The sequence below is a fragment of the Physella acuta genome, unplaced genomic scaffold, assembly GCF_028476545.2.
Source record: "Physella acuta isolate Inbredline_101_S28 unplaced genomic scaffold, ASM2847654v3 ptg001171l, whole genome shotgun sequence".
Lineage (NCBI taxonomy): Eukaryota > Metazoa > Mollusca > Gastropoda > Physidae > Physella > Physella acuta.
Genome location: NW_026732688.1, coordinates 238,861 through 261,345, shown reverse-complemented (window position 1 = coordinate 261,345; position 22,485 = coordinate 238,861). Strand labels below are relative to the sequence as shown.

Genomic DNA, 22,485 nt, shown 5'->3' with positions numbered 1-22,485 from the left:
TTTGTTTTTTGTATTTGCATTTAAATGCCCTGTATTTTGTTTACAGTGTTCATTTTTAGTATCATGAACAAACACTGAAAAAAAAAAACAATAAAAAATATAGGTGTTTATCAAATCAAAGCACCAAACATTATTTTTGTTTGTATTCTATTTTTATAAACTAGGTGTATCTAGTAATGTATACAAATAAGGCGGGAGTGATTGCCCCCAAAATTTCGCGTAAATTACATTTTTTAAAATAGAATAGCAAACTGTTTTGAATTTTAAAAATTAATATAAAAGGGTAGATTGCTTTTGACTTAGAACCTTCATTACTAGTTTGTTAGTTTACACTCATTCAAAGACTAAGTTTCTTTACTGCTACAAGCAAATGAATGCTAGCAATCAACAAACAACCATTAGTGTAATTGATTCTTTAATACAAAATAAACATTTGTTCAGTTATTTTGCCCAGTAAACTTTCTTCCAAGTATAAATCATCAATTAATTATAGCATTGGAAATTATTATTTATTAACAACACCTGTGCTGTTCAAGTTATAATTGGTGTATGAATACACCAAGGCCATAACATAGTAAACCATCAGCAGACTAAGAATATTTTGTATTGATTTGTAGAAGGTTCTAGTTCAAGACAAAAAAAAATGTAAAGAAATTTTTCTGGAAGAAAAAAAAAACAGAATTTTTTTTTAAAACAATGGGTGTTGCTAAGGTATGTTTGATTAGTTTGTTACCAATTTTTTCAAAGAAATAAAATACAAGCTTTCAAACTGAAGCTAACCTAAATCAATAATAAATGAAATTACCCTTTCTATAAATGTACACAAAAACAAGACATTTTTTTGTACATAAGCTTTAAATGATTTATATTTACAAACCCACTTTAACTATGGCAAGGGGAGTAAAAGAATGAGATGCTAAAAAAATCTTTGGACAATTTATTCCACAGATGTCATTTGTGCACATCAATTTACTCACAGAAACATAAAATGTTAAGGAAAGAAACAAGATTTAAATATTTTAACATCTATTACATTGCACTGGCATTTCTGATGAGCTTTATATGCAAGATAAAGGAATAAACTAAAAAAGGAATGCAAGAACTATGACCTCCTACCATACAAAAATAATATTACATTTCTCTTACATATTACAATAAACAGATTTTAAAATAATTTTTCAAACTAGTAAAAAAGCAAGATGAAAATTTAATTTTTAAAAGAAAAAGAACAATTTAAGTTAAAAAGCTTCCTGTACTGTTATATTAACCATAAAATACTGAAGATGACCTAGTCAAAACTATTTAATAATAAATATATCTATTATCTCAAAACGGATCAGCACATACCCAATGTATAGATTATCAATGTAAACACGTTATTGTGTCACCTACAGGGATTGTGCACATACATAATATAATGGGTCGGGGTAGGTTTAACTATAAAGCAATAATTAACACCTGTTGACTTTCTTTTGTCTTTTTATTTTGCCTAGATTCTGCTTTATAGAATGCTTCAATGTATTAGTTTACACGAATTTTTAAAAAAATTATCCAATGCAAATTACAATACAAAAAAATATACCAAAAAATGGTGGTGTGGTTTTGGGGAAGGGTGAATGTTCTATAAATGTAATTTAACAACACGTAGTGGTGTAAGGAAATGTATGGTGTAGCGGGTGGGTTCAAATATCCTGTTTTTGCTATACAATATGTGCATAATCCCTTGGATATCATCTTCAAGTAGATTCATTGCTGATTCAGTTCATAGCCAGTATAACTTAATATCAACTTTTGATTGTTGCAAATTAAACCAGGACCATTTTCACCGGAGGGGAAAACAAAATTTTTACATGCAGCATGGCCAAAAATTATCAATGGGCTGATTTCAGTAGACATTGGACATGACAGATAAATTATTTAATCTCATTTTGTTTAAAACTTTTTCAGTAGTTGTCATGGTAACACCAGTATCTGGTGCTTAGAGGCTTGGAATTATTCTCACGAAGAGGAATGGTACATTTTTAAAAGGGAATAACTGCCTTTGTGCTACAGGTACTCCTGTCACAAAGTAAACATTTTGAAATATCCGAGTTCACAAGTTAAAAAAGGCTTTAACAGTTGACAATATTATTTGATATATGATGGACTGCAGCAGTCATAATTCCTGATTTTTCATTTTTACAAAAAAAAAAATATTCCATACTTAAACCACATTTTAGCACTAAGGTTTAATATTTTTTATCCTTTGAAATTTTAAAAATCTGAAACACATATAAATCTATGCATGTAAACAGTTTTTTCTACAATAATCAAGAAAATAATTTTTAAGCTCTGAAAGACCACATTACATTAACAGTAAATAAATCCAAACCAGAAATATGTGTGTATGTACACAAGCAATCACCACAATCACATTGCTTCTTTCACTCACACAGCCATGAGTTCAGTTAAAAACATTCAGTCATATAAACAACATAAATCATGTGGTTATCATTCTTAAAATACACCATTCTTTCAGAGCTTAATGCCATTATACTATTATAAATTACAGAAATATGGAAGACAATCGCATGTCAATTATTTACCGTCTTCATAAAAATACATGGAAATTTTTTCAAATGCTGCAGTCTTTAATCTTTACGTAGCTAGAGATATAAAGAGACGTTGAATGGAATCATCTGAAGTGTCTCTGGCTTTAGTGCAGAGCCTATCCATACGAGTTAACCATGAAGACATGATGTGAATAATAGGAGTTCATCTAATCACACAACCAGCACTGTCTTTATAAAATAATCCAAGAAAGTCTGTCTCAAGTGTGTTGATTTGACCAACAGACATTGAGTGGCACTGACCATGAATGTATCAGTGAAGTCCTTATGTTTCAATGGTGGAAGATCTGCCTATGGTGCTGTAGTCTGGTGGACTGTCGTAGGACGGTGTGTAGGTGCCGTTAGACTGGCGACTAGATCTGGTGCTGGACAGGTTGGTTGGGTCCCTCTCGTTCTCTTTGCTCAGGTAATATTTGGCCTTGTTTACAGGTGGGCCTGGGGGGAGAAACCATTTGATTAGAATTCTCTAGAAAGGAGAGTATAATTCACATAAATATAAAACAGGATGGTATGATCTAGCAGTAGAAAAGTGCTTGCGAAATCTAAACTCATAAGTGTCCAGGATTAAGACAGTGTGTTATTGGACAACAATGATCACTACTAGCAATACCATTTTTAACAACAAAAAAAAAACAACGTCTTACCAAAATAACTGAGAAAGACAGGTAAAAAGATGAGCCCGTGCGTAGCGCCAAAGACCACGATGCCCAGGTACATCCTGAAGTAGAACACCTGGAACAGCTGAGACTTGGAGAAGCCCAGCATGATGATGCCACCCAGCTTGGTCAGGGTGATACCACTTAGTACCTAAACACATGGGAAGTTTACATTTAACTTTCACATTACACCTAGAAACAGCACATTTACTTCATAAACTTAAGTTTATCTTTAACAAAAAATGACAGTAGGCATTTGTTTCTATCACACAATCAACTTAAGTTTGCCAGTCAATGTGGTTTTCTTTTTTTATAGCACAACTTCTCAAACAAGCTTCCACCTTCTTCCCTACAACCTAACTACTTCCAACAACTTCTAGCTGTCACTCACTGGTCTTTCATACCAAATTTGACCAAATCGACTTACACAACAAAACACAGATAAACTAAATTAACATATTTACTATCCAAAGAATTACTAATTCTATCCTAGTATTATAAATAAAATCAAGTCTAAAAATTAATTATCCTTTAACTTCTAGAAGTACAAGAACACATGATTAAGTTCAGTATACCAGCAGAGAGACTGAGATAACTTTCCATGATAAAGTTCCGTAACCCTGCACTTACTGAGCTGCCCATGTGTGATAGAGCATCCTTAGCTCTCTCTTTACGTGTTGTCAGCACACTGATGGCGAAGGCTCGGATAATGTGGGAACAAAACTCCACTGAGATACCAATAGCCTGGTCAAGACAAGGGGGGGGGGAAATTTATTTTATAACGCTACGCAATTATAATGTGCATGTATTCAATATTATCATTTATGGTAACTTCTAGAATATTTTTTTTCAAAATTTATTTTTTTTCAAAAAAAAAAGCTACTTATTTAATGAAAACTGATCACTTTAACATACTCCAGATGATGGATATAGGCCTACTTGTTTAAATGGTGAAGTTTTTAAAAATTTAGAATGATTAAACAACCAAATTCCATTTTATACAACCTTATTTACTTATAACCCAGAAATAAGAAATAAAGAAAGTAAATAATTAAATAGACCCAAAACAAGAGACAATGGAATGGTACTTACCATGATTATATTTACAAGGGAGAGGGCATTGAGGTCTATGTTCCACAGATACATCAGGCCCATGATATCAACAACTATCATGATAATCGTGATGACCACCACCACAGCAGAGTACAGGTCAAAACCCAACAAGATGAAAGTTATAAACAAAATGGCTGTCAGACAGTAGACAACATTCAAGATGGCGTCCATGATGATGGTGAGGTACTGTTCATAGAACACATAGAAGACACTGTGGGAAGAAAGTTTGAGAATGTTTAGAAAAATTTTCTCATGGCTAAGGTCCATTGTTTGATTTATAATTCAAGGTTTAAAATAAATAATATAAAAATATAAATTAATTTTTTAAATTTCTAAAATATGTAAGAGACATTTTTTAAAACAGATCCTCAAAGAAATTTTTTGTTAAAATATCGAATTAATTTAGAAACAGCAACAATAATTAAAGGTCTAATAAAATATGTTTAAACTAACAAGTAAATATACTTGCGAACTGTTTTATATACATTTTTAATAAAAAATAGAGAAACCACCTTTTTAATTAAGTTGAAAGAATGCATGAGGTACTACAAAGAATTTCAAATTTATGAAGCAACATTTACCTGTAAGGAAAAACTTTATAATGTCCACCATCTTTATTTAAAGTTTTGGTTATGTTGTCAGAAATTTCTCTGGCGTCTTTCAGAGCATTGATGTAATCCTCTGATGTCTTCAGGATGGTGTGGTAAGTCATGAAGTAGGAGGCTGAAACAGAAAAGTTACAATGTAATTTCTTTTCACATCCTTTTATCATCCCACACAACCATTGACATCCAAATGTCAGCATTCATGACATATGCCAGATGATGTGCCCTCATATCCCGCATGACATATTCTATAGAATTACATCATAATGGGCACTACAAAAAGTTAAGTGTTTTAAACCAAATTACTTGAATTAAATCATTTTGAGAGATTAACTTTTTAAAAAAATGTTATAAAACAATAATAAAACGTTATTTTGCTTGATAGGAAAGTAAGTGTAAGACAGAAGTGTCAACTTATTCATCCAAACATGCTTTAAAAGCAGAAATGTCTCAAAATTAATAAGTAAAAAAGTGTTCTATAACAAAGCTCTCTTCAACCCTTCACCTGTGTAAACTTAAAACAATATAAACAATGATACATCTGCCCCACCTCCATTATATTAAACGCTATGTGCATGATCCATCACAGTCCACACAAAGTGTGACCATGTATGTACTCACCTCCAACCCGCGTCCTATTGTGTTCACCTGTGTACAACTGAACACCTGTACCGTACGCCGCATGACCGCTGTGGACAATGTAACAAATTATTCATTGAACTATACACACGTTTCATAAAAACATTCACAAACCATACTTCGTATGCCATCTAATATTGACTAGGTTCTACTTTCAAAGAAACTGACAATTATAATGAATCTTATGACAACTGAATCGCTCTCTTTACTAGATAATACATATAAAAGTTTTAGTTTTCACAAGAAACAGCTACTACCCTCATTATATGATTGATTTTACTCGAACCTTTACATTCAATTCCTCAATCACGTAGCACACAAAAAACTCCCTCCTTACCCTTTTCCACACTTGATGCCTGGGTTGTCCTTCAGGAACCAGGCAATATACTTGTCAAAGGTCTCATTAACAGGTCGACCTTTCTCAGTGTGGTCCAAGGGGCAAGGAATACATGATGCGTTCACCTCTGTATAACAGAAAAGTCATTCACAGATTATTAACATTTTAGGTAAGACATTACAGAAGTAAAATACTAATTCGTAGTGTTATTAATAAAAAATTTTTTTTAAAAAAGATAACATTTTTTTTCACAAAAAGATAATTTAAAAAAAAAAGAGATAAAAATATTCCCATGGACAAGCAGGAAATGAACTGACCAGTGGATGGACAGAAAGCCCCTGTCAGATTGTTGAATCTACAGCAAGCTGGACTGGAGAGCCAGGAGAAGTAGTCATCAAGCCATGACGAGACAGGCTGGGCTACATAGGTACTGTGGATGATAAAGTTTTGGTGGTAAAGTTTCAACTTAATACTTTACCTTACATACAGTGGACCATCTTAACATCTAAATTAATTCATTACAAAAACAGGTGCTTAACTTGTATAAATACATACATAATAGTCAATACATACATAAAAATACATCTTATGGTAAGATACAATCATAAAATAGTTTAAAAAGTGTTTCTGATTCATAATTACTGGAGGAATAAAAAAATAAGTGTGAAAAAAAAAACAAAAAAACTATCATTTTAAACATTGACATGGATTTTATAAATGAAATTCCAATAGCTGCAACTTACTAGCTAGGCTCCAAAGCTGCGTGGTTGATCTGTTGGACGAGCGAGTCCTGCGGACACCCACTTATACCACACACGTCGTTCTGACCCTGGTACGTGGAGTAGTCGATCCCACTCTCTACCACAAAATACACCGGCGCCCCCACAGACAGGTATCTGCTCAAATTGTGGAAGTAATTCAGCACATAGGAATCCTGGGGATAGATACACAGATACTTTAAGTACTGAATCACACCAATAAAACAGTAGGTCAGCAGTAAAAAATTGGGTACTGTGTACTAACAAATTAACTATAATTTATCAGTATTTTCTTTGTAAAAACAACAGAACAACAGCTGGGTGAAGATTAAGCACAAGTATAGAATTACAACATCAGGACAAGTAGGTAAGTAGTAGAACATTAGGGAGTGGGTAGATTAAACAAAGGTATAGAGTCACACCCCATGTACAGTTGGTCAGCAGTAGAATATTGGGGAGTGGGTAGATGAAACATAGGTATAGAGTCACACCCCATGTACAGTAGGTCAGCAGTAGATTTGTAGAAATGTAGATGAGCTCATTTGCCAGATACAAGAAACAACCTTACTTTAACTATTTAAACCAAAGTAATATGTATATGCAGCTGTTGCTTTGGAATTGTCATGAGTATAAAAAAATAATTACCTTTGGCATGGAGAGAGACTGGTCCAGACCTATTCCAACCTTTGATGTCATAGCAGCACTTGCACAGAACCAGCCCACAAAAACAATCATCTGAAGAAAAAAATAATTCTGTTTAACCACAGGTTCAACCCACAAAAACTATCATCTGAAGAAAAAATAATTCTGTTTAACCACAGGATCAATCCACAAATACAAATGTGTGGAGAAAATATGTTTCATGTTGTATTTAATCTTCAAAAGAGTTGGGAAAAAACAACTTCATTAATATATTTAGAAAAACTTACTTTTGAAAAGAAGAATAAAATAAAATATTTAGTAAAAAAAAAAATTGATAACACATTAATGCTATAAAGGTTATGGCAATTTATAAAATAAGTAAAAAGCTTGAAAACTTACAACAATCGGCCTGACCCATTCCTTCATCAAAAAGTGTGAGTAGTATTTGTCAACAACTGTGTACAGTAACCCATGGTGGGCTTTACGTTTCTTCAGTGGCAGCTTCTGGCAGCACAGAACATCTATTCTGTTACTCTGTGGGTCAACAAGGGTCAACAGGTGAGATCAGGTCAAACATGCACAGGGATATTACTCACTTTAACAATAATAGACATTAAAGAAAATGTTTATAATATCATGTCTGGCAATGCAAGCACAAAAAAATGTCAATAATGTTTCTTGACAGAGTTTTAAAAAAAGGATGGTTCCCAATTCCCTTGAGAATAAAATGTAATTCTTACCTCTTGTCTTTTAGCATCTAATGTCAGCAGAGACACAAAGATGGTGATCTGCAGCAGGAAGTCAAACATCACGGCCATGGCAGCATACAACGAGAAGATCTTGACAGCTGGCATGTCTGTCATGGCACCTGGAAAATGGACACTCGTTAAAGTATGTAAAAAAAATTTTTTTTTGCTTTTTTTAATGACACACTTTTGCGTCAAAGTAAATCCAACCAGTGCCACTTACCTAGGAAAAAGGCGAGAGATTCAGACAGACTGGTCAGCAACATACTGGGCCCAACTTTGCCCACAACACGAGCTATTCTGTTTTCCACTGTTTCTCCATCCACACTGGGCTCCCTCTGTGGACAGGGAAACAACTCCAGTGAAACAACCAAAGGGAAATAACTCCAGTGAAACAACCAAAGGGAACAAACTCCAGTGAAACAAAATTTAAACAACAAATTATTCCTACACAAAAAGGAAATTAACCAGAAATTATTTATTTATAAATAATGCCGCATACTTAAAAATTCTGTGCAAGTCAACAAACTAAAAATGAAGTAAAACAATACCCTAAGATACTGTACCATAAGTTTACCTGACTGGTCTGTACGAGGATGAAGATGTTGTCAACACCCACAGCCAGCACCAAGAAAGGCACCACCTCAACAATGATCAAGGTGGATGGGATACCAATATAGCTGTAGAATCCCAGAGAAGATCCCACAGACAACAGGACAATGATGACACCTGCGAGCCCTAGGGTAACCTTAGCATCCACCTAATGACAAAATACACAACTGAATTTTAGGTTCACTTTTACCATATTATAAAACTATGGAAAAAAAATTTAAAAAAAAAAAATGACACTTTTTTAATGCAATATTTTTGGAATTATGGATAAAATTAACTTATTTTTTTTTTTCGTTACGTTCAATTTCATGCTAAAGCACTATAACTGGCTCAATAGATCATGAACACAGATGAAATGAGGGTTTGATTTGACTCACCAGTATCCTCCGAAACGAGGTGTACTGCCCTAAGGTGATGGTGATGTACCCAAACATGATGAGGTAGCTCAACAGGATGGTCAAGATATCACTCTCACTTTCACGGTCAATCTCGTCCTCAATCGATCGCTGAAAGTTTTACACACTTTATACAAAGCTGAAAGTTTAACACACTTTATACAAAGCTGAAAGTTTAACACACTTTATACAAAGCTGAAAGTTTAACACACTTTATACAAAGCTGAAAGTTTAACACACTTTATACATCTGCTAGGACAACTTTTACAATAAGCTTCCTCTAAGTTAGATAAGGAAGTATTTCTCTGTAATCATTGTTTAAATAGTAACCTATTGGTAAAAACAATAGTAACACAATATTTCTGACCATACTCTGACATAAACTATATCCCTGTTTCTAACAAAAATAATGACAAAAAAATCTCAACTCAATGTGATACAGTTTGTCTTATCTTCATTTTCTTAATAACATTTTTATCCCTAAGTCTTTATCAAATTCAATATCTTAATTTATAATAAAAAAACTTTCAAAAATTTATTTCTTCTACAAATGTACAAGTTTAAATGTGTACCTCTGAAGAGAAAGCTATCTCCACATCATCGTGAGCGGCCGTGTAGTTCTTCATGAACTCAATAAACTTACTCTCCCAGGCCTTGGCTGGGCCATTCTTACTCTGGTCCTGGTGGTTGTTGACCAGGAATGTGATGACCAGGGCAGTGGCTGTTCTATAGGTTTTGCCTGGTGGTGACAATTTTAAAAAAAATCATTAATCAAAAAGATACGAAATAAACTTTTTTTTATATGAGGGGAAAATTATTAATTAAAGAAAAATGATGAGGACTTGAATAATAAAATATACCTTCAAAACCTCCAAGAGCTACCCATGGGAAAACTGGACCTCCATAAGTAGCCAGACATGGGGTGTGAAGCCTGGTGGTGTCATTCAAAGAATAGGGGGACCTAGGGATTAAAACAATTAGAAATATAAGACACAATAACAACAGCTAGTTTAAAGAATAGGGGACCTAGGGAATAAAACAATTAGAAATATAAGGCATATCAATAACAGCTAATTTAAAGAATAGGGGGACCTAGGGAATAAAACAATCAGAAATATAAGGCACATTAACAACAGGTAATTTAGAGAATAGGTGACCTAGGGAATAAAACAATTAGAAATATAAGGCACAATAACAACAGCTAATTTAAAGGATAGGGGGGACCTATGAAATAGAATAATCACAAAATAAGTCACATGAATAAAAGCTTATTCACAGAATAGGACGAGGAAGTAGGCAAAAAACATTTACATAAATAGGTGCAAGCACTAGAGCTAAATCAAAGATGTTTTATATGAAACAATCACAATTGATATTAATATAAAAGGAAGATTTATTTAATCACAGGGTTTATGGGTTCTAGTTCTAAGAGAGGCAGGCGTAGCCAATTCCACAATCACAAAATTTAAGTAAATAGAAACAGATTAACTCTACTTCATCTGCCCTATGAATAATCATGTCTGGAAACAAATTTGAATAAGATAATAGACTAATTAATAATAATTACTTAAATAATGGAAGATTCAAGACTTAAATAATTACTTAAATAATGGAAGATACTTAAATAATCACTTAAATAATGGAAGATACAAGACTTAAATAATGGAAGATACAAGACTTACTGGACACAGTATTCAAAGTGATCCAGGTAGGTGGCCACGACAAACCAGCCGTAATCATCATAGGCGACCTTGTCTAGCATGCCTGGGTCGTTCTGGTAGTAGTTGAGTATGGACTGGATGGTGCAGTTGTTGTTGTCTGGGCTCATGGGGGCAAAGCATATGTCACTCAGGGTCAGGGTCCTGTTCTCGTACTCGGCTTCTAAACTTTCTATAGCCAGCTGGAGCTCCAGTACCTGAAAGTATACACACATACAGATTTTATACAAGGAATAAACTTGCAGGCAAGAAGAAAAAGATTTCTGATCCATTTCACAAATCAGAGTTTAAAGAAAGAAAAACACTCCAACATTTAAAAAATAGCAAACACATAGAAATAAACCGGGAGTGATCTCCCCTAAACTTTCTCGAATATTCTTCTATATCTTGGAAGATAGACACCATTTTTAATTACTTAAACTTTTGAAAATACAATAGAATCTCATAGAAAAAAGGGTGATCTTAAAGTAGGAAAGCTTTAACAATGAGTTTTAACAATAAAAAAAACAACTAATTGGACAAATTTTAAATAAGAAATAAATCTAAGAAATACAACAACTAAAAGATGAAATTCGTACCTCATGCAAGAAAGTCAAATCAAAAATATTTGTATAGTTCTGGTTCTTGTAGCTAAATACAGTGTGGTTATTGGGTCTGCTTATGATTAGTTGTTCAGTTCTGAAAAATGGGCTGGAAAAAAAAACAAAGCAAATTTTCGTTTACATTTAAAAAAATACTTTTTTACATAATCTAAACTAAAAAGAGCTGACACTTATTTCTTGCTCAATACTTTTGTTAAATATGTGAATAATTTCTTAATGTCCAACTTACATAAAGTGGGAATTAAATAATTTTTTCTGAAATATGTTAAGTTTCTTGATATCCAACTTACACAAAGTGGGAATTAAATAACATTTTTGTGAAATATGTTAAGTTTCTTGATATCCAACTTACACAAAGTGGGAATCAAATATTTTTTTCTGAAATATGTTAAGTTTCTTCATATCCAACTTACATAAAGTGGGAATCAAATAATTTTTCCTGAAATATGTTACGTTCTTGATATCCAACTTACACAAAGTGGGAATCAAATAATTTTTTCTGAAATATGTTCAGTTTCTTGATATCCAACTTACACAAAGTGGGAATCAAAGAAATTCTTCTGAAATATGTTAAGTTTCTTGATATCCAACTTACACAAAGTGGGAATCAAAGAAATTTTTCTCTGTCCTGGCTCGACTGTCTGGGCCGGACCACAACTTGACAGGGTCTGTTGTTACTGTAAAGAAGGCCGCGCCTGCACACAGACCTCCAAAGATGGCCAACACAATAACCTAGGGAGAAAAAAATTTGTTTCTTATCATTTTGATAGTTCGTTAATTTAGCAAAAAATAATAATAATAATATAAAAAACTAACCTGCATTACACATTTAAAAACAAATGAATCTTATAAACATTTATTCCTGCACTTTTCTAGCAATAAAAAAAAAATAAGGGATAAAATAATACATGGAGTATTTTAATAATAAAATTTGTATATAACATGTAGAATATTTTAATCACAAGAGTATCACATACAGTAGACTTACACTGACAAGATATGCCCACCACATAACATTGACGTACACTGACAAGATATACCCACCACATAACATTGACGTACACTGACAAGATATGCCCACCACATAACATTGACGTACACTGACAAGATGGGGGTATCACATAAAGTAGACTTACACTTACACTGACAAGATGGGGGTATCACATAAAGTAGACTTACACTTACACTGATAAGATGGGGGTATCACATAAAGTAGACTTACGCTGACAAGATAGGGGTGGTTTGCGCACATCAAACCCCACTTGTAAAAACTCCTCTCCAGGAAAGCGTCCATCTTGGCGCCAATGCTCTCACAACAGCCCAGCTGGTCTTTGCTTATGTTCTCAAGGTACTGTTGTTTACGTGTGTTTCTTGTCACAGCCCAGGCTATACCAGACAAGGTAAAAAGTTATTTTAAAAAGCTCGCAGACTGGAAATGTTAAATAAAAGCCCAGTCAAATCCTGAAGTTTTAAGCAAAACTTAGTGTCACATAAAGCTATTGGTGGAAATGTTTATTAAAACCCAGTAAAAACATGAAATCTTTAGGAAAACAAAGTGACATAACCACAGCTTAATTATACTGTAAAATATGTTTCACATAAAGCTAATGATGTAATTCATTGTAAAATGTGTGTTGTGGTACAACTGAGGTTGTGTTAGACGTGAAATAAAGGGGGAAATAATTAATTAAGAAGTTCAACTTTAAATAAATACCCAGTATAATCAATAAATATATGGGAAAAGCATGACTTTGTGGTACAGAGCTGGAATGCTAACCTAAAAGTCTCGAGTTCGAATCTGTGTAGAATGTCCCAGAATCCACCCAGCTCTGATGAGTACCTAACTCGCGTTAACGAAAGTAAAGGCGGCTGAGCATAGTGATGACCACACTATCCCTTTACAGTAACAGGTGAACTCTGTTTCACTTGCCATATGAAGATGCTCATCTAATTAAGTGTAAAAACTCACCTGTGCCCTTGACGCAACAGCCGGAGCTTGTCTGTTCACCTGGCTCTTCCAGCCGCAGGGAATCCTGGACCATGATGTTGTAGCAGATGGAGTAGCAGCCAAACACCAGGACAAAGACGATGAACACGACGCCAAAGGAGAAGTAGAAGCAGTCTATGTGGAGGATCTCACAGGGGGGCTCTGGGGGCTTGGGCTTTGGGGTGGGGGCACAGGATGCCTGACAGTCCTGACAGCTGCAAGGCTCTGTTGTGTTTGATGGGGCTTTGTCGCAAGGGAAGGGGTCCATATTCAAGGGCATCAGAACTGTTCCTATAAAACAAGAGAACAATAAGAAAAATATAATTTTTTAAATTATATATTGATAATTATTTAGAATGGCAAAGACATAGATTGGTACTGTATTTATAAAATAAAACAGTCACATAGAAAAAAGTTTTTATTTTAAGTTGAATTTTTAAATTTTTAAATTCATTTTTTTAAATTGTTTTTTCCTTCTCTATTGTTGTTTGTCTTACAAAAGAAGATTTAACAGGCGTTTAACTTCAGATGACCCAGTTCAAATTATTTATAAAAATGCTAGGGGTATGATGTACCATTACTAGGGACTTACGAAAACAAAAACTTTTTTTTTACATTTATTCAGTAGGAATACTTTAAATTTAAAAATCATACCATTGAATGTTAAATTTTTATCACTGATGTGGAAATGAATATCAAAAGGGGCTTGTCCATTTTCTGTGGTCCCCATGTAGTCTAACCACTTCTTGGGGGTGCATGTGTCAGCATCTTCACCACAAAGGAGAGATAGTGCTGGTTGATTTGAGCTTGGCATCTTTGTAAGAAAAACATTTTGTTAGTATTTTAAAATCAAGCTTTAAAAAATTAAATACTTCACATTAAAGAAAGAATTGTAATCTAGTTAATAAAAAGTGAAAATTAAAATTTATATAGCAAATACGGACAGTTTTAAAAAGTAACAAGAATTTGTAAAAAGACTTGCCTGTACGTTCAAGCAGGAGTTGAACATTCCTTGTGCAGAGCTAGTAGATACAACATATTCAACAGACAGTATGGCTTTTTCTGTCGTCCCATTTATGCTTTGGTCTACTGTGGTATTCACAGACATAAACTCAGCCTAGCATAAAAAAAATGACAAAATTATCATACTATTCATTTTATCTCTGCTTAAGAATTTAGTAAGGTAAAATTTTATTTGTCTACCTGCTTTGGCCCACAGGTGAGATAGCACCACAGGTTCATGAAGTTGTAGAAACAGCTTGGACATCGCTGTAAAGCCTGACGAGGAAATGCCACTTGGTCACTCAAAGTTTTTATTTGGGCATCAGAACAACAAGTCTCCACACCAGGCCCTGTAATCAAAAGTTTTTATTTAAGCATCAGAACAACAAGTCTCCACACCAGGCCCTGTAATCATACACACAGGCCTTGAAGACAATTTTTTTTCACCAGCTACACTATATACCTGATCTCAGTGCTCCAACAATACCCCTAATATACTGCTTAAATAGTCTATCTATTGTGTATAGTTGGTCAGCTATATTCTATTCAGAATCTCAAGGGTTAAAATCACCCCCCAAGTTCTTTGTTAACACCTTCTATTTGAACTGCTCATCTAAATCCACAATTAAAAGATGTATTACAGTAAACCGCCCATCTTAAAATACAAGTAAAAGATGTACTACAGTAAACCACTAATCTTAAAATACCAGTAAAAGAAGTACTGCAGTCAATAACCCATCTTAGAGTACAAATAAAAGATGCATTTCAGCAAAACAAATTCCCCACAAACTGAAAATTAGCTACAATTATTTCCCCACAATCTAAAGATGTACTACAGTGGGAATAAAAAACAGCTTTGATAAGGCATTAAATTATCCACAAAGAGTTGGACTTTCTCTTCCCTATCAGCTGATTGCTTCAAAGTAGGTCAAGAAGCTAATTAATGTTAAGTGTTGAGTGAAGGCCACAGTAGTTTATTTTTAAATTTATATTGTTTTAAAATCTCAAAGTCTTTAGGGTAAGAAAAAAACACATGTCCCCTTGACCCTAGTCAAAGTGTCTATAGTAAAAATTTTATACTTTAAAGCTAAAGAGTGCATTTTCACAAAAAAATTAGGATTAGATTTTACACCTATTGCAATGTTTTAGTTACAGCTGTTTGAATGTGCGTCAGTAGTGATGATATTTTTAAGTGGTTCTAGTTAAAAATAAAGGGGACAAAAATATTTGCAGCAGTTAGTTTTGTTGATTTAGTGTTAAAAGGCAACAAAAATAAATCTGGCAGTAGGACCTATTGGGTTAAATCGTGAGCAATTTTTTTATGGCATAGAGTTACGTTCTTATTCTGATCACACTAACATCCAATTATAAACAACCACTTGCTAACAGCTACACTTTAGTTTTGGTTAAACCTTTAGTGCTTGTATAATAAATATGTGTGTTAACAAGTTTGTATAACAAATAAGTGGGTGGAACAAGTTGTGTAACAAATAAGTGTGTTGAACAAGTTGTATAACAAATAAGTGTTGAACAAGTTTGTATAACAAATAAGTGTGTTGAACAAGTTTCTATAAGAAATAAGTGTTGAACAAGTTTGTATAACAAATAAGTGTGTTGAACAAGTTTGTATAATAAATGTGTTGAACAAGTCTGTATAACAAATAAGTGTGTTGAACAAGTTGTATAACAAATAAGTGTTGAACAAGTTTGTATAACAAATAAGTGTGTTGAACAAGTTTGTATAAGAAATAAGTGTTGAACAAGTTTGTATAACAAATAAGTGTGTTGAACAAGTCTGTATAACAAATAAGTGTTGAACAAGTTTGTATGAGAAATAAGTGTTGAACAAGTTTGTATAACAAATAAGTGTATTGAACAAGTATGTATAACAAATAAGTGTATTGAACAAGTTTGTATACCAACCTGTATAAAGCCCAGGACAGTTGGTAGCAAAGAGGTCTCTCCCCTCTTGTGTGGCAAATGGTTTTGGTGGGCCTGAATAGGGGCAGTTAATCTTTTTATCCCCGGGAACTTTTGGATTGTCGCCACACTGTCCGTACCAAATGCAATCTGCTTGACACTGAAAAATATTTGTATATCAAACATATAAAACACACTTGGCATAAAAAGTATGTAAAAACAAGAAACTTGTTTTATAAGGCTTTCTGCTGTATTTATAGGGGAACTGTAGAAACTTGAGTTTTACCTAAACCTATTTTTTTAAAAAACTTTCAGAAAATAAGGACACACTACATGTTTTTTATGCCATACATGTTAATGGTATTTTAAAAATACCACCAGATAATTAAATATGAAAGGGTTAGGAAACTATGCAATTCTTATAACCCAAAAGAATTTTTTTAATTTTAAATAATTTGTAGAATAGTTGATATTTGATAACCTATTGATAGGTAGGACTAAAAGGCCTAATATAATTTTAATTTAATAATTCGCCTGTAGGCCTATTGAGGTAAGATCAAAATCTAGATTCTACTAACTTAAATACTTGAGTAACTAGATTGGAAATTCTAGCCCTTGCCCTTACTAGATCTAGATCTAGTCTAGACCTAGATCTAGATACTAGAAATCTACATGCCTGCACCGGCATTTTGTACAAAACTCAAAACTGACAGCGTAAGAAGTCAGAAGAGAAAGGAATTTCTGCATAGACCTACTAGTACTAGAGGTCTAGATCTAGACCTAGCTTGGCAAAGTAAAATGAAATTTGTATGTGGTCCCCGGTGCTCCTTATTTAGTTATTTACTAGATCTAGATCTACTATTTACAGTATTTTAGTATTTTTTACTAGATTTTAGATCTAAATCTAGGTAGTAGTGTAGTAGGCTAGGCCTAGAATCTAGATCGAGAATCTAGATCTAGATATAGATCTAGTTATAGACTTATAGATCTACTAGATACTACATACTAGTAGATAGTAAGTAAAGTAATCATGTAGGCTAGGCCTAATGTAAAACAAATTTTAATTTTCAGGTGTACAATCGTTTTATTTACAGTTGGCTTAGGACTACGTTTAATGTTTACTTACCAAAGCAAAGATTCCTAATAAACACAAGGCAAATAAAGTGACTTTGAATTCCATGTTTTCTATCGTTGCTGTTAAAGCGTAATTTTTTGTTATTATCCCACTTCCTTTTCTTTCGGCGTTCGACCTATTTTTTAAGTTTTTTTACACAATAGAGAACTCTGAACAACCTAGCCTACTCCAAATTAAAAACGAATTGGCAATACTATCTAGACTTGTAGAAAATCTAGATCTAAGTCGCAAAAATAATGTTACTAATAAAAATAGTGACAAAGTGACGGGATTAGACAACAGCAGTGTGGTGTTATCGTGATCAACCTAATCATAGTTACTATCTGCAACCCTTAACCCGGAAGTAGCATAACGGGTGATACTTTATAAATAGAAATAAGTGGGCGGGGCACATGCTGCCAAACACAAGCCAAGGGGAAAATTTTGCCTGGGTAGGCCTATCTGCGTTGCTTGCGGAAGGGATAAAAAATAAAATAGATCTATGTCTCCGAAACGTATAACTAAAATATTGTATTATAACTCGAACAAAATTATTTCCAACTAAATTGCTAGATTCTCATAATCAACTTAAAATTTTTTTTTTTAATCTGGATTATGAATTTAAAAGAAATTTAAGTTGGACTTTCCCTAAATGTTAAATAATGTATTGTATAGGGCCTATTTCTATTCATTTAGCCTTACGCTTTGTAAAGTGACTCATGTAAGTTACCTAACCGCGGACCAATCTCACATTATTGTAGTCATATTGTTATTCGTCTTATTTACCTTCTTATTTACCGTATAGTTTAAAGTAGACCTATTGCCTACCAAAGAGTGAAGGGGGGGGGGGGGGATTTAACTTGAGGATTTTTCTACGCGCATTGTTGATTAATTTTTTATGTGCTGAAATTGTCAACTTGCAAAAGAATATAACATAAACAGCTCTGATAATGAATGGTTTTTTTTTTCAAACAATTTACAAATCTAGTGAAGCAATAGAAGACGATTATTTATTGTTATTGAGTTTTTAAGCACAGAATAACTAGTAACTTGTTAACTCAGAGGCGATAAAACAATAGGCTAGGGTTCGTCCATAAATAACGTCACACTTGTAGGGAGGGGGATCCGTAATTTTGTGACGATGTGTGATGAGGGGGGGGGGGGGTTTCAGATGGTGTGACGTCACACTTTTGCATTATAAATAAACAATGTTAGAAAACGAGTTTTATCCGTTATTTCGCGTTTTAGAAAACGGTTTTAATAAATTGTAATTGGAATTGATCAAATTACTCTAAGTTGATATAGTTCTGACAAGATTTTAGAAAAAAATAGATGTTTTAAGAAAAGTACAATAGTAATTTTGAGAGGGGGGGGGGGGTTGTAGGCTGAGGTGTGACGTCATTCTGGGGGGGGGGGGAGGGTCTGGCTTTTAGTGACGATGTTTTACGGAGGGGAGGTGGGGAGGTAAAAATCTTCAAAAAAGCGTGACGTCATTTATGGATGTACCCCTATAGTAGTAGGGCTCATTTTTTTTGTAGCCCCCCTCGCGGTTTAAGTCAGTGGGTTGTGCTAGGTAGCAACAACAACAAAAATATAAATTAAAAAAGCTAAGGGACATTGTAACCACAGAACACAGTTGTAATGATTTTAAGAAAATGGATCAATTCAATTTATATAGTGTAATAAATAAGTATAGAACCAAAAGGAAAAAAAAAAGAAAAGATAACATTAGATATAAGATATAGTTATAGGCCTAAAATTATATTATAGGTGTTTGACCTAAAGATTAAATTTAGCTGTATGCGGTGCAGTTCGAAGTAAGTAGGGTTACAACTTACCGAGTTCAAAATTCCAAGAAAACACAGAAATGCTGCTAAACATTGTAGATCTAGTTTGAAATAAACCTCCATTTGGAAGAATTATCTTCCTACAAAAAGTCCAATTAGAAACGTAAAATGAATTTCTTTAAACAGACGACTATAATCTACTACTTGACTATTTTATATTCTTTTAGTTATGATGGGTCTATATATATTATATATAGCGCCCAATTAAATCTAGATCTACAACTCGTGTCTACTTGTCTAGACCTAAGCGCAGTGTGTCGTCTAAGTTGCAAAGCGGCGCAGCGAAGTATGACAACAGCACAACGGGATTGCTGTGTGTTATAAAGTAGGACCCGCCCTATTTATAAAGCCGAACCGCTTTAACTGCATTCTTATAGAGCACTTTAAGTTTTACAAGAACAAAAACGGAGATTAGGTTATCTTTTTTTAGACCGCTAAACTGAAATGGGTGAAAATGGACTTCTTCACCGGACTTCATCAAGTGAGGGTTGTTCTCTGATAGTAAATTTGTTGAGTGTGCCGGGCATGTTTAAGCAGTCAACAAATTTGTAGTGGGGCATATTAAATTAAATCTTAATGTCGGCAACCAGGAAATGAAATATCTCTACATAATTATACCCTAATTTATTTAATTTACATTATTTAATTTTAAGGTATTTTGGAAATCTATTAAAACGCATATTCAGTCGCCTAAAAATGCCCGAATATGCCTTTAACTAAACAAAGGCAAATGAAGTAAGCTAAACCAGCATCTTAGAACGCGGTCACAAGCAGAAGCGTAGCGACCCTTCCCGGCGCCCGGGGACAAACTTCAATTTACACCCCCTCCCCCTCAAACTTTCGATTTGCACCCCCCCCCTCAAAATATTTATAATGCAAAAGTGCTGCTGAAATGACATTTTAATTTGATTTTACAACCCAGTTTAGCGCCCCCCTAAGGTCGGCGCCCGTGGACATATGAACCCCCTGCCCCCTCCCCCCCCATCGCTACGCCTCTGGTCACAAGTGGAATTAGAAATTCGTTAGATCGACACATACAAATTAAATGTTATAAAGGTGTTTTTTGGGCTAGAATTTATTTCAACCATGTTTTTTTTCTATAGATAAATGTAGGGCATATGAAGACATAATGACCATTTAAAGACATAATATCATAGCAAACGTGACGGAGTGGTCTAGCGGTAGAGAGCTGGACTGCTAACCCGTACATCTCGAGTTCGAATCCGGGTTTAAGTCAGTAGACAGTCCCTGAGTCCTGATGGGTACCTTACACACGTTAGGGAAAGTAAAGGCGGCTGGGCATAGTGCTGACCACACTACCTCTTCAATATCTTCATATGCCGATGTCACAGAAACAAGTGAACTCTACTTCACTTGCCCCATAGACCGTCAGGTTTGAAAGGGAAACTTACTTTACTTATCATAGCAAACCAGGATAATACTATTTCAGTAACTGAGCGTGTTTTCAAATTTCCTTATTTTTTAATTGTACGCGCTAGCTAGCCGCCCTTTGAGCTAAGATTTATGATCAGTCACTATGTACCGGATGTGGACACGCTGGACTTTGATTTATTATGACGATCACGATGGCTCAGTTCAAATAAACACGCCAGGGAAGGACTTTAACAATAATAAAAACAAATTAATTCAGGGACTAGTCTGTCTTTTCTTATTTATTTTCCATTTTATTTTGCATTGCCATTTACTCTCAGTGAAAAATATTTTGCTCTTAAATAATTTTTTGAATCAATCTACATTGCACATTGGCGTGAACATGAGTCCACCCAGTCATAAGCTAAAAATCTTACTAAAGCTATTTGGTATAATTCCTTCTTATTCTAGACTTTTAGACCAACTCTACTTCATCTGCCAAATAGACCTTCATTTTACTCCGTTTTATTTGATGGAACATATAAATAAATTAATAACAAATTAAATGTGTTTGATTCGTTTGTTTTCCTTACTATTAAAAGTGCAACTAAGGCATTCCACTCTCATTCAAGTCAAGATTTTGTTTTATTGAGAACAAATACACTACACGCATCTCAGAAGTCGATGAGTGGACTTTGGAAACGAAAGTGCTTTAAGAACAGGAAACTGCGCTATCGGGACTAGATAGCCTAAGTGCGTCCATAACTACATGATGACGTCTTATTTCAGCCCGACTTGGCATGAAAATAAACAATCAGACCTCTCCTCGATGGAGTTTCGTGTTTAAACTGAAAACGTTGCTTATAATAGAATGGCTGCATCCGAAAAGAATTGAAATTGAGGGCTTCTATCTTTTGTGGTCTTCTATTAAAAGACTTAAAGCTTTGTAGAAAATTACCCCCCCCCCCCCCCCCCTCTAGGTCACAATAAATTAAAGTCACACTTCACCCCGCTCCCCCCTTAATTTCAGTTTTTGCATTTTTTTTTTTTTTTTTTTTGTCGAAGAAGCGGTTTCTAAAATATTAACTAACCAGGTCACCATTTTGTTAATTGAAAGTTTTAATTAAAAAAATATTTTGAAGGATTAATTCTTAAAAATGCAAAAATGCAACTTCACGTTTTTTGTCTCGTATCATGTACGACTTTGGGTTTCTTCTGGCAGAAGATCGCTAACCACCTCTCTTGCTTTACTTATGATGACATAACCATCTAACCCCCACCCCTCACCCCCCCCCCCCCCCGAACTAGATGAAATTTATATAGAAAACATATACTTTTACCGAAAATATTAAGAGCGCCCCCCCCCCCCTCCCCACGGAGAAAAAAAGTCTGAAGAAACACTGAACAGGACGGATTAACGAAGATTAATTACAATAGCCTACAATTTCTATATGCATCTCTAGGTTTAACGCGTCGAATAAATATTATACAGGCTAAAAATTGCACCCCCGCCTATTTAACCTAATGTAGACATGCGGTACGGTACAATCAGAACGTTTAACCTAATGTAGACATATGGTACGGTACAATCAGAACATTTAACCTAATGTAGACATGCGGTACGGTACAATCAGAACATTTAACCTAATGTAGACATATGGTACGGTACAATCAGAACATTTAACCTAATGTAGACATATGGTACAATCAGAACATTTAACCTAAAGTAGACATATGGTACGGTGCAATCAGAACATTTAACCTAATGTAGACATATGGTACGGTAAAATCAGAACATTTAACCTAATGTAG

The 22,485-nt window shown here is 34.2% G+C and overlaps 1 protein-coding gene across 2 annotated transcripts; it reads right to left on the bottom strand.

Moving 5' to 3' along the window:
* Positions 1-398: 398 nt before the first annotated feature.
* On the bottom strand, positions 399-19,484 carry LOC131956708 (NPC intracellular cholesterol transporter 1). Of its 2 annotated transcripts, none has more exons than XM_059321269.1 (27): positions 19,294-19,484; positions 16,345-16,501; positions 14,623-14,771; positions 14,402-14,536; positions 14,074-14,233; positions 13,402-13,710; positions 12,655-12,818; positions 12,028-12,164; positions 11,409-11,520; positions 10,795-11,027; positions 9,973-10,073; positions 9,685-9,851; positions 9,095-9,223; positions 8,683-8,865; positions 8,329-8,443; positions 8,100-8,227; positions 7,759-7,893; positions 7,363-7,452; positions 6,703-6,893; positions 6,277-6,389; positions 5,960-6,086; positions 5,605-5,672; positions 4,960-5,101; positions 4,358-4,589; positions 3,896-4,009; positions 3,254-3,416; positions 399-3,044 (listed from the first exon to the last, which is right to left on the bottom strand). In XM_059321269.1, exons 1-27 carry the CDS (start codon positions 19,363-19,365, stop codon positions 2,875-2,877), a joined length of 3,996 nt encoding a protein of 1,331 aa, XP_059177252.1. In that variant the 5' UTR covers positions 19,366-19,484; the 3' UTR covers positions 399-2,874. The 2 variants fall into 2 exon arrangements, with proteins under 2 accessions (XP_059177252.1, XP_059177253.1); XM_059321270.1 differs by lacking the exon at positions 19,294-19,484 and adding an exon at positions 17,468-17,693.
* Positions 19,485-22,485: the final 3,001 nt, after the last annotated feature.